The sequence below is a fragment of the Charadrius vociferus genome, unplaced genomic scaffold (assembly GCF_000708025.1).
Source record: "Charadrius vociferus isolate BGI_N301 unplaced genomic scaffold, ASM70802v2 scaffold410, whole genome shotgun sequence".
In the NCBI taxonomy this organism is placed as follows: Eukaryota; Metazoa; Chordata; class Aves; order Charadriiformes; family Charadriidae; genus Charadrius; species Charadrius vociferus.
In genome coordinates, this window is record NW_009646499.1 from 2,009,600 (window position 1) to 2,023,377 (window position 13,778).

The 13,778-nt window shown below is 40.6% G+C and overlaps 1 protein-coding gene across 1 annotated transcript in view; it reads right to left on the reverse strand.

The window, feature by feature from the left end:
• LOC104284624 (melanopsin-like) overlaps window positions 1–13,778 on the reverse strand; it is a 38,775-nt gene that overhangs the window by 17,352 nt on the left and 7,645 nt on the right. The window contains exons 2-5 of the mRNA XM_009882987.1: window positions 4,896–5,038; window positions 2,478–2,611; window positions 761–964; window positions 170–341 (exon numbers count right to left, since the gene is read on the reverse strand). Coding sequence (XP_009881289.1) covers window positions 170–341; window positions 761–964; window positions 2,478–2,611; window positions 4,896–5,038 — 653 coding nt within the window. The remainder of the gene's footprint in view (window positions 1–169; window positions 342–760; window positions 965–2,477; window positions 2,612–4,895; window positions 5,039–13,778) is intronic.

Below are 13,778 nucleotides of genomic sequence, written 5' to 3' on the forward strand. Positions count from 1 at the left end.
TACATTGGTAAAAATATTTCTCCAGTTACAGCTGTTAATGATTTGCCACTTTATTTCCAATTTCAATTTAGATTATTTTTTTATTCCTATTTTTCTGCAGCTAAAGAAATAGAGAAAATCTTCTAATACAAGAAAAGGGAGATTTACTTATTTCAGCTACATTGCTTACCTGCCGGTACGTCTTATGGCCAGGAACATAAATAAATAGCAATGGAATATTATTATCAGGGGAATAAAAAACACACAGCAACATAAAATCATGGTGTAACTTCTGTTTGCAGGGGAGTAGGTTACATAGTCCCACGTACAGGATATCATCAAGCCCTCAGGCACATAGGAACCTATGAAATACACGGAACACATTATTTACACATACGCCCAAAGCTTGCACAGTTGCCGATCCAACAACTGAGCAATTAAAATAAACCCCATACTGTATATATAGTCTCCAAGAGCTATGCATGCAGTCTAAGCATATGCGTGGTCTAAGAATACAATTGCACCCATAGAGAGGAGGTTCTAACTGCTAGACACTGAAATACACCTCATACTCCATCTGCAATTTGTTCTGCTTGAATACAACCAGGGAGGAGGGTATATATACTGCAATAGGTGCAGATACGCAGTATGACAGCAAACCATCAGGTGATGGCTAGACATCCACCAGAGAACTTATAAAAAAATTCTCTTTTTTCTTGCATATAAGGCTAAAACAGACCACATAAGGAACGCTAGAAGAAATAGAGAGCAGAAAACATACTCCACCCGAGGAGCGGAGCCACACTCCATCCCAGCGAGTACAGCCATACAACAGCAATGATCTGGATGGTGCGTTTCTTTGAAGTCCACTGTATGGATCTCAGGGGCTTAGTGATCACAAGGTAGCGGTCAACAGAAATAGCTAATAAAGTCATCATTGAAGTTATTCCGAAGAGTGCCCCACAGAAAGCATACAAGTCACAGCCTGAAGCAGAAAATGACAATGTCAGGGATTTTCTTAAAACAGATGGAAGTTTTCTCTCTGAGCCTGACATGATAAACCTCCCATTTTTTCCTGGCTCAGGACTTCTCTTCCATTAGAAGAATTTTTTAGGCTCACAATTTTGTAATTATTAAGGGTTTATTAGAAAAATACAAATAGTAATAAAATAAAAATGTATGTATTTAACAAGTCCTACTGTCCACCGCGGGCTGCAACTAGGAACCTTTGGTCAATGGAAAACTGCCTCAAAGAAAATCCAATCTAATTAAAGTTACATTTTCCTGGACTGTTGCCGAATATATTGATCTTAACAGGCTGCAGCAGATATTTGTCTGCTAATGACAGATGGATGTTTTAAGAAATGACTTTGGTTTATGTGGCTTAAAAATGTAACAGTCATTTAATTTTGATGGCTAAAAGACCAGCTGTAAAACATAGTTCCCGCTCCTATATTTAATAGCAGCACGTTTTAAAAAACCTGACAGTTTTTACATGAAACAGAGCTTTTCCCCCTCTTTCCATTCAGGCATTGCACATGAGAACTTGTGGAGTTATGCTGTCCATAACTGGGTTCAGAAACCTGTGTTGAATGATCATTCATTTTTTGAGATCTTGCATCACCCCCTGTGCTTCTAGACAACAGCCCACTGGGAATGGGAGGCAATCGGAAAAACAGTTTCAACCGTAAAGCTGACTTCTTCTAAAGTCTTTATAAGTAACCTGCAATTAAGGACCAAACCTCACTCAACTCAAATCTATTGCTTCATTTGCAGCAGCATGATAATTTATGCTGATTTTATCTTAGGGGATGAACAAGACTAAACACATCCTCAAACTAAAGAAGAGCCCTTCTGTGCCTCTAAATAATACATGGTCTCTGGGCTGGCCCCCTCAATACATGACCACTGCTTGGTGCAAGCTTTCACCCAATGATGTGACGAGTAGTAGCAAGCAGAACATTGAGCCTTCTGAGGAACTTACTATACTCACATCTCAGCTTTAATTTGAGCATGCATCACCTTTTCTTTCTTGCAGTTGGAAGGAAAGGAGCTTAAATTTGCAAAGTCCTCAACTGACTATCATTTTTTAAATCTCTTAGTTAAACGTGAGGTTCCTAGAAGTATGCCAATGGATATCAATATAAATTTCTAAATGAAAATTTTAACCCCTTCCTAAACTAATACAGGAAAGAAAATATTTACAACTTAACAAAACTTTTCTACCCAATCTTCAGCCATAGTATCTGCCCTTACAAGCTAAAGGATAACATGATTATATGTTGATGTTGACTCTTTTTCCAAAATAAATAGGATGAAAGAATCAAACTTATAACACAAAACGTGTGCCATCATGCTGACTGATGATGCCGAGAACCTGGTTTGTCTCTCAAGAGTTTTGTGCTGCTCTCTCCACAGCACAAGCTGAGATTGTTATGGCTAAAATAGGCTGCAGACAGCGTAGAGCTGGTGAGGTACGAATTACTGTTGAAAAGTACCTATATCTCCAAGTATCCACTCTCCATGCAAGCTGTTGACAAAGCACATGGGTGCCTGAGAAGCTGACATCAGGAAGTCGCTCACAGCCAAATTCATTATGAAGTAGTTTTGGGGTGTCCTCAGCTTCTTGTTGCTTAAAAACATGAGAAATACGTGATTTTAAATAGACAAAGTGAACAGTTAACTTTAGAACTTTGCCTACTATCATAAACAAACACTATCCAGGTTGTCATCGGTGGTTACTTAGAGTCAATCAATTGCTAATCATCAGTGAATTACTGCAGCTCCAGATATAGCCATTTCAAAAGGATGACTGGCAATAGCAGCGGGGATGCAATGGATTCTTTCCTTTTCAAACTGAGGAGAATTCCAGCTGTGTTGAAAAATGTGCATTTGTTCAGGAGAAGAGCAGTAACACTGAGTGTGTCCTGCACTGCACAAGACCAGGATCTGAAGCAGGTTGCAGAGCCAAAAGACCTGCTTTTGGTGAGTTTTTAAAAGGTGCTGACCTGAAAAGCCGCCACATTACCACTAACTAATTGACCCTTTGCAAAGTGCTATGGCACAAACAGAGCATGCACAGAGATTTGAAAGAAATACTTTTGTTCATACACATCTCATAAGAGATAGCAAAAACACTCAGCTGCAACTGAACAGGCAACATTAAACACCAGGACAAGGAGCTTGAAAGCAGCAGTCAGTCTGCAAGCAAACTTTATCCGAAGAAAACAGACATCACTTCCAGGTTTTTTCCCCACATCTCACCACCTGATGTTGTCTCACTTATTAGGAATACCTGGAGTTACAACCTCCTAGGAAAAATTCAGATGATACTCGAGATTACCTTTGGCTCTGGCTAAGAGGAATAAAGATACTGGTAACGTGATAAAGAACCTCTCGCTTTTACTTGGGGTTATTTGGTTGACTATGCCCTTGTTGCTCTCATCAAATATTATGTCCCACTGTGAAAGTTAAATTTATTTGTGAGTTCAGCTCACTCAAATCTACCTTAAAACTGGCACTTTTGAGGGATATACTGAGAAAGTGTCATGCTGCACTAGTAGTCCCTCAACGTGAACCACTGTGTTGGTCACACAGCAAAGTAAAGAGCTTTGATACCTAGAGTTTGAATTAGGACTTTTCACAGTGTTAGGTACATACAATACAAAAAGAAGTGACTTGCACTCTGTGAGACATAGGGAGGAAGCAGAATTTTATAAACAGCTTTGTTCTTGGAAACCGCATGCAGTAATTCTCAACAGTTTAAAATAATTGCTTCTTTTCCCCCAAACGCCTCCTTCAACGTAGAAAGTTGCACAACTGAGACCTCTCTGATGTACTTCAAAATATCAGTATTTGCAGCTAACATGAATTTCTTTCCACATGCTGATAAAGAAATGCTGCAAACGAAATTGAGGAAGCCATCTCAATGCTTCTGTAATTCTAACAAAATCGTGGGTCCCGTAACTGCCTGCCAAAGCAGGGTGAGAGGGGGGGCAGAGCTCACACCTTCACAGGTGCTTGTCTCCCTATGGAGATTTTCCCACTTTGACAATTTAATGCTTTTATTACACTAGCTAAAAAAAATAAATTTCAAGAAAAAATGGAGAGCTTGTGCCGCATTTCAAAAATCATGAAGGTACCTACAGTTTCAGGGAATTCAATTCTTCCTCTATCTCATATTAAAAGCCAGTTATTCAAAATAACAAAATTAATTTATTTGTCTTAAATATTTAAGAATAGGAAACTAACGCTTGGTTCATAATCCCACCAGTGTTTCTAGCATTGTACACCATCTCTGCATGATGACAGCAAGCAGTGAGCAAGGAGGGTTTTGAAATCCAGCATCACAGTGTGGGACAGGAGGGTATTTATTTTTTCCATGAGATTTTTGGATACTCTGGCTACAGTAGCTTTGGCTGTCTATTACACTGTCAGAAGCCAAGAGAGCACACGAACTGACAGAAATCCTATGATCTGCCTGAAGCAGGGAATACACTCATGTCATGAGCTCATTTCATGTAGTGCATTGTTTTCTTGGTCCTTCCAGGACATCTGGGCTGCTGGAAAGAGCATCTGTTTTTGTCACGTATTTCTGCAAATTCGACAGGGTAAGTGAAGAAGTCTGCTGTTTCTATCCTTAAAAGTATTGCGCTCTTCTTTAAACTTTTCAGTAGAATTGTTAATGGAACACAGTATTTGTTTTCTCATTTTCTTTGGTTCCTTAAAACATGAGGAATTTTACACCGAGGTTATCAGTGATGTGGGGCGGGGCAGGGATGTGTTGTCTTCCCCCATTTGATGCCATCAGCCTTTGCTTGGAGATTTAATCCAAGAGGAAACCAGTGCAGAACATCTGCACGTAGGCACACGTGAACCTCAAGGCCAGTCAGATTAACCATAGAAGTTTTTTGTACCTGTAAAATGCGTAGAGAACTAGGAGGTTCCCGATGATGCCAATGGAGCCAATAATGAGCACGCATGTTCCTACAGTGTAAAGAACATGGTCAGGGACCTCTGTCTTGGTCACAGCGTGTGGCTGGTTGCCCATGTTCAAACCCTGAATGGAAAACAGAAGAAAAGGAGAGCTTAGCACATTCAGGATACTTGTCACAGGGGACACGTGCTCAGCCTGTTGAAGGAAGGCAGAACACTCGCTGCCACAGTTTGTGCAAATCAAATACAGATCTCTGCCCTCTTCTCACGTCCCCTGTAATCAAGTTTCCCTCAAGTAGTCTTTGTTACTTTAACAGTGCATATTTATATTAAAAAAAAACCACAACAAAAACACAAACAAACCACAGGGAAAACACACTGGAAAAAAAAATATTCAGGAAGTTGCGATGATGATGTGAAAAAGGCAAAGACATGCTAACATAAAACTCACTTCGGGTAACTAGCACACTTTGGGGCGCAGAGCTAGCTAACAACACAACCTTCAGTTCAACAAGGAGTAGCCTGTCATACTTTGGTTTGTTAGGAGCACTGGTATCAAATCCCACACTTACAAACGTTAAATCCCCCAGCTCTCCCCAAGCTTCCTAACCACTAACAATGCTGCAAAACCTGGGAATCCCCCGTGAAAAAGGTAGGAAACCAGAGGTAAAACAGCAGCAGTAGCGTTGCCGGGGTAAGCACAAATACATTAAATGTTCTTGACACCTCTTTTACTGCCCTTTATCTCCAGCACATGAATAAAAACCCACCAACTCTCTATGTATTTTTATTTTTAAACAAATTCAGATTTATCGTCCGCTAAAATCAGCAGCACGGCAGCCTACAGCTAATCCACTCAGCTCTCATTAGTGTTATTGGTGGGAAGAGTCAGAATTGCCTGACAGAGATTCTTATTTACTGAGTCAAAAGCAGCTAAGCCACGCAGAGTGCTCGCACATGTGGTCAGATCTGGACGGCTTAGTCAAAGGTATGGCACCTTGTCACAGCTGGGGACCCACTCTGCATTGCCACGCTTTGCTGCTGCACAGCTCAGCAACGTGCGGGCTGTGGGACAAGGCTGATTTTGGCCTGCGGGAGAGGAGCTAGGTGACAGAACAGGTTCAAGATGATAACTATCACCCCACTGGTAGTATTTAAGAGGTGAGAATAGTGAGAGCAACCGTTTTTTTCCCCCCTGTTGCTAGCTCCTAATGTCCTGCTCTGCTGCTTCTCCTTTCTGCCTTCTATTATTCCTCACTCATCTATAAGTGCACGCACTACAGCTCCTTCGATGTGCAACAGTTCTAACTGTGGACATTATCCCCTTGACTGTGCAATCCTACTGGGGTGCTCCCGGAGGCAGGTTGCATTCGGCAATAGGAATCACCGGGATCGATGCACAGCACGCCCCGAGCATCCGCAAAACAGCGGGTCTGGAGCAGAAATGGTGACAGCAAAGCTCCTGGGGCTGAAGTGATGTTGTAAATGGTACAAAAGCTACTGCTTCAAAGCAGAAAGCTGCTTTCAAGCTTCCTCAAGTGGTCTGACAGACTCTACCCATAATAGGATGGCTACTGCCAACGTGACACTTCACTGAAGATAGCATCGCTGTAAAAGTAGAAAGAAATGAAAGGCAGCGTCTGCTGGTGCTGGCTGCACCAGGGGGCTCTCACTGCCATTCCCAGCAGTTACGCAGCAAGAAAAAATGTCACCCTGTGAAGTGTTTACCCTTGAAGAAGGTGCGAGAGGTAATGTAAGAGCAGGCAGCACACGGGGAGGTGGCCCGGCAAGGAGGCGCAGCCGTGGCCGTTCGGTGGTACCAGGCACAGACAGCACCATGCTTTTGGAGCAGCGCTGCCTGGGCACACAAATTAACCACAATAAACTCCTTTTCTCTTCCCTCAAACCTGATCTCCTTAGAGCATGCATGTGCTAAATTGGAAACCTGCCTTATTTCTGGCAATCCATACCAAAGAGGCTAAATTGGGGAGAAAGGAAAAATGTCCTTTTTTTTTTCTTCCTTTCCAGCTTATTTGCTAAACACGCTCAGGATTTACCCTTGTAGAGAGGGTTATTATATAGAGGGGTATTATACAGATGTTGTAATTCAGGGCAAGTAGTCCTTGCTTGTCGTATGCATTATACTTTACTTCATCATATGGGAACTCACTGTTGCAGAAATTCATTTGAGAAATGGACTATGAATTTCACACCCAAAGGTGTCTCGCCTTATCTCTCTGCTGAAGAGAAGCTGACTTGGATATTTTGGTCTCATTTATTCAGTTACGAGAGGTGAGCTGTGTCAAAAGCTGAAAAATGTCTCATGTGACACATTTGTAAACTCAGATTACAGTTTGCTGGCCATACTGGATAAAATATGAACTATTGATGCTTGTAGAGCGCGATTTCAAAGGTAACAAATAGCAGGGATTACACAGAGCCTGCAATCTTAGCGAGAAGCTGAAGTGAGGAATGTTTAGATTACACAGGCTTTGGAAAAGGGAACTTGCCTTCAGGGGAGTCCATAAAATACCACAGGCACTTTTGCTGTGATGTTAATAGCAGTAAGAATAACTTTAAGATCTGAATGGCTACTTGCTCACTCTGTCGGTGTTACCCTGAGAGAGCAGGATGTGGCAGGCATCAGCTGGATGAAATATGGCAAGTTGATAAAGACAGAAAATCATTTATAACACCGTAATTTGGATCTAAGAAGATAAATGTGTATCTCTGTGTGTGTGTGTGTATATTTCAACAGAAAACCTCAACTTTGATAACAAAGGATTTCATTAAAATAGGAAACTTTCTAAACAGACCAGGCTAAACCAGTACAAATGGCGCAAGCTAAGGAAAGAGAATTTATATCTCATTTTGGTCACACAATCAATTTCACTAATTTGACATAATTTCACAATAGAAAACTTTAAGAATAGAGATTTAAATACGCTTAAGAGAAGAATAGAGATTTAAGAATCTTTAGATTCTTAAGAATAGAGATTTAAATACGCTTAAGGCTGAGAATTTAAAGTCTACTTTGTTGAACAAATACTGCTTTTCTAATACAGATCATTTCTTGGTAGAGAATAACACCCAATTGGAGATAAACCGTTAGTATCATCAAGGCTTTAAGATATTCACAAAATTTAAGCTTTTTCTCTTTTCCTACAGTATCACATGTAAGAAGATGGTCTTTTTGGTAATTTTGATTAACAAGCTAAATACTTGCTAATGTAAATATTTTACTGTATGAGGATGAGGACTAGAAATATGAAAAAAAAATATTCTGAAGCCTGGTGACGTGCTCTAATGAGAAGCTGATAGTTTTTGCTGATGGCATCAAAAGCTATTACCCATCTCTGCATTTTTCTGGTACTTTTAGTTTCTTCCAAGTAATAAGAATAAAAGCAAACTATAGAAGAACATTCCAAGTTGCTGTGACTCTTTCCAACTCAAGAAAACCCAAGTAACTATTACAAATCTTTCCAAATGACACTGTAACCAGGAGAGCAGCTAAGTACAGCAGGTTGCATTAGGTACAGTCACTGTTATGTCTTACCAGGTTATGTCTATATTCGCCTCTTTTACCACCAAAAAGATATATGGTCAATGACACCTGGTATGAATCAGCAAAAGACCCAGTGTATACTAACGGAAGGGTCGTGCCTTTCAGACTTAGCAAAGCATGGATTTTTTTATCCATCTCACACCACCGCTCTCTAACTGCTAAAATACACTGTGCACTTATACTTTGAGCTACTTATTTTCATTTTATTAACAGTGAACTTAGACCCCCTGAGAATACAATCAGAAACCTCATAGAGTTAAAAGATGTGCTGTGAGATGCTCCCCCAGCTCCAGCTGTTTCACACTGCCATGGTGATGCACAGCTGCCCTGGATTCAGCACATCTCTCCCGATAAATTCTGTTTATGGGTGCTCAGTATCGTCGCAGCCATGTAATGTAGAATGAAAAGCCTGTTCTGCGTAAGCCACAGCTTGGCTCCTTCTCTTTAATGATGTGGTTTAAGACAGAGTTAATAAAGGAAGTCATTACATTTTATTCAGCCGATGTATTGAATCTATAATGGGTGAAGCAAGTTTTCAAGGGCTCACATGAGATGCGTTCACCTGGCCATTTTTCTCCCACGTTGACTTTGCCTCCCTCCGTTTGTGGTCCTGGGACAGAATCCCAAACACTCTGGTGTACACACATCCATTTCCTAAATGAAGGTTTTCAAGACACTGTCCGGAATGACCTGATTGTTTCACTCAAAAGTACGACTGTAAACAAGCAGCCCATGAAGATGTCAGTACTTGCACCGGGGCCAGCTTCTGGCATACTTGCAGATCCTGTACTCTCTCTGCTTGGCTCCTTCTGAATTAATGCTACAATCACTTGCATTTTGAGTCTATGAGATGTTGGACCTGTCAACTCACATAAATCATGATGTAGCCTTACCCCTATATGCGATGTGACTACAACATCAAAATGCTGTCACCTACATGGCTGCTTGGAGGGCTTTCCTGGCAGGGTAACTAACAGATCTGCAGGCAAATGGAGGATAAACAATTAACAGCTGTCCCTCAAATAGCTGGCAAAGGAAGCAGGCACCAGATATAAAAATAAACTTGGTCTACTTCTCCCAAAATAAATATGGAAAACCTAACAGAAGGGGAAAGTTATTCAATGAAATCTTTTGTAATTTGATTTTTAGTGATAAAACAATGTCCAAATAATTAGAGCCATCTGTTTCTGCTTTCCAGCTGGTAAGATTAATAAAGATTGCAATGCAGAAGACAAAAAAAAATGTAGTTAAAAAAAGGAGGGCAAGGGCAGGTCCCGTTCAACGGGTAGGGGTAGAAAACAATGGATCAGAATACCAGAAATGGTGGTATGATTGGCATTAGATGGATATAATAGTATCTAAAGCCTTACTTATGCTCTGATTTTGGTCATGGATACAAGCTCATCTAGTGGAAATGATTCACATTGAGATGAGCTTAAGTAAGGGTTTGCTTACATGGGGGATTAATGCGCACTAACAAGGGAGTGAATTAACAGCATAGCAGCCTCCCTGTGCTGACCCGCTATGCGAATTCACGAAGTACAAGTTTGATTTTACTGTACAAAAAGCTTAAGTCTATACAGTCACGCTTGGAAATTTTAAGGAAAAATAATAAACAATATTTAGGTACGATGATATAGGAGCAGTCCACATCTGCCAGTCTGCAGATGTTTTTGAAGCAGTTCATTGAACTGAAGCACTTACCAGGTAATACTTGCCAAGTTCCTTGTAATTTCATTGATGGTCGACGTAAGATGTAATTTCAGTGTGAAGCACCATCTGGTTTGAAACGATGACAAAATTGGGGACTTAATGAATATCTTGTACATATGAACTCTTGAATCAGCAAACGGAAGACTGCTGCTACGTGGCAACTATGGTAAAGTTAGTGACGGTCAGATATTTTTCAAAATACGAGGTACTTAGAATGAATACTTCCAGAAAATATTGTTAATACCTTTGGGTATTAAAAAAACCCAAACAAATAAACCCCAAGACAACAACTTTGCTTGCTCTGGTTAACTGAACTGCATTACAACACCACACAATAAGTACAGATGAATTCAGTCCTCAGAAAGTCAAATCAAACCACAATCATCCACATGTGGAAAGTTACTTTTCTTATCAGTCTCTGGGCGACACTCTTCTTCCACAGCTCGTTCCAATCACTTCGCATGCCAAAGCCAGAAGCACTCAAATACATATTTATAGCATGCATTTAATCAACAAGACAATTGGTTTAGCAAACTGGACTGTGAATTTGAGGCAGTTCATCCAAAAGTGACAAACAAGAACAGAACTGCCTGTGCTGTGTACAACAAATAGCAAAGGCAGTCAGGTACCAAAATCAGGTTCCTGCTCCAGACCTAGGCACGTATTTGTTCAGGCTGAGATCGTACGTTTGCAGAAAAACCCTGAGAATTTTTTCTATAATAAAATATATCCCAAATGATTCCATTCCAGCAAGCACTTCTGGGCTGTTGCTGAACTGGACAGCCAGTTGAAAAAAAAGCCAATTAATATTTGACTTCAGGACTCATTTGGGGAATATATCTTTAAGATCTTACATTTAGCACCATCCCGGCTTTGATGAGACACTTTCAGGTCCTCGATATCTGTGCTTAAACTTCTTAAACCTGATCAAGTTCTCAGTGTCATGAGAATAAACCAGGTAGACACTCAACAACGTAGACAAACTCAAATGTCTACATATCCAGCCTTATGAGTCAATGTAAGCAAGAGCTATTAATAATTCATATGTTTTTCAATTAACAAGACACGATATAAAAATGATTCACATGAGAATAATACCACAATCAGAAGTAAACAATAAAAGTGAAAATAAGTAAAGTTTTAATATCTGTCTGCTCATTACAAAGTTATCTAAGGGCATATTTTCATCTTCCTGGAAACTAACAGAACCCTAAAATGTAAAGTCTATTCTGGAAAGCATATGGAGGTTTTCTGTGTACATCCCAAGCTACACCACTGAAATCAGTGACAAAAGGCGGGTTTGCTTCTCTGAGTACAAAAAAAAATATAAATAAAACAACAACAAAATCAGACCAGCTGAAAAACAATGAGCTGACTTGTGTTCCAGCTCGAGCGCTATCTGCGCCACTTGTGCAGGGGTTAGCAAACATGACAACTTACTTAAAGTATTACAAATTATTCCACTGAGCGTGCCCGCACAACCCAGCCTTGGGAGGAACGCCGTGTTACTCGCTCCCTTGTTTTTGTGGGGAAGCACTGGCAAGTAACTAGCACATTTTTTTCCTTGCCTTAATCCGAGTTTCTATAATCAAACCTTGAGGCGACGGAATTTTTTTCCAAAACCGGGAAGTATTAAAGCAAGATACCAGAGGCATGTTGTCTGAGGGCACTGCTGCTCCAGTGCTGGTGTACTTGTACAACCATCCCAGGTCTTCACAACGTTTTCCTCTACAGAAATTTTATGTTCTGTTTAAACGCATCCGATTCTAACCTGAGAGTGCAAAACCTAAAAGAACCAAGTTCGACCATGACTTTAGCGTTTTGGAAAGACAAGCGAATAAAAGCCCACTACCAGAGCCTGTTAATACTCAGCTGAGTCAGAGGCTCAGCCCATCTTCCCCTTCTCTCCTCTCACAGGCTCACATGCCAGCACAGCCAGTTCCTTAACGTTATCCCCGAGACGCTCACCATATTGTCCCCTTGGCCATAAATGCCTTCAGAATTATCTGATGCTATGCCCAAATGCACCCCAAATTACACCACCAGCTATGCATGCCTAGGCAGGCAGCACACTGAACAAATCTAATCGATGCTAACAGTGCATCAAAATTATCTGGATTATTACAGTTCAGCGCATATTTGTTTTGTCCGTGAGGGAATGGATGACTTAGCATGATGAAACAACAAAGCAGTAGGCAGAAATCTCAGGATATATTTTTTAGAGCATTAGAGCCTGTGAAAGAAAAGCATGTGTAGTCAAAGCATGATACAGAGTTATTTCGTTCAATATAAGAAATCTTGCAGTCTTCAGGGAGAAATAATTTATACTCTACAGCAAATATTTACATTTTTATCTTCTCATGCATTATGCATCATACACTTTCATAGGTTATTTTTCTGCCTCTGTGCACCTTACTGCTAACTACAGCTCTTCAGTAGTCATACAAAGTTCACCCAAAAAAAAACCAACCCCCTTTATTCTATGTTTGCCACTCGGTGGCGAGAGTGCTCTGAACTCACTGGCGCTGTAACCCTTTGGCATATCATGTGCTCCTCACCTGAGCTGCTCTCCCCTCTCCACCACCTCTGAGCTCCTGTAGCTCATCCTGGTCCGTTTTACTCATGACTGCTGCTCCCTTTTCACCAGCCATGCATACCTCTGACCGGGACGTTCTCGCTCCAGCCTGCCCATCAGGCATCAAAAGCAATTTCATGGGATGCCACTGTTCGCTGACAGCAACACGGTGCTGCAGCATCCATCACCTGCCTGGACCGAGCCCTCTCCCACTCCTGCAGTCCCAGACATCAGGCTGAGCTGAAGCAAGTGCGACTGCCAGGTGATGCTTGCATGTTACTGGTTTTAACAGGAGCACGCGAAGAAATATCTTTGCCTTTCCACAAATGTTGGCACTGCATTTTGAAATTCTGATCTCAGCCAGTGGATATAACATCCTGCCCTCAGGTTTCAAAGAGCTTGAATGTAAGCCCTTGCTTCTGGACAGCTAGACTTTTATATTGTATTTAAAAAAAAAAAAAAAAATATATATATTTTCTTCCTTACTATTGATAACTGAGAGTGACTCGTTCACCAGCCATCTCTAACTTTACGCATCTCAGTCTTTTCATTGCACTGTTCTGCGTCTCGGGGAGACCCAGCTGCTGCCAGAAGATTTGTGTGCAAAAACTGCTCTGAGAAGTGGGCCCTGCATTTTAAATAGATCCCATGAAAACGTGTTTACTTTTAAGGATGCTGAAAAAAAATCAAGAACTAACATAAGCTTTTCAAAATGTGATTACAAAATGAAAACACATCCTAATAAAATAGTTAAGACAAGATGTTAATCACTTATACTAATCCTGTATAGCCTTTCTAACGCTATGTTTAAAAATACACATAGCTAATATTTTTCATCAGTGTGGTCATTTGGTTCCTACTGGATTCTCTGCTCTATATTTTTTCCATTCTGTAACTTACAATAAATTGTAGTGAATGATGAAGGAAGCATAATAACAATAGTAGAAACACTCTTCCTCTATTAACTACATTTCAGTTAAGTTTTATTTACAACTATCAACCGAGTGTAAA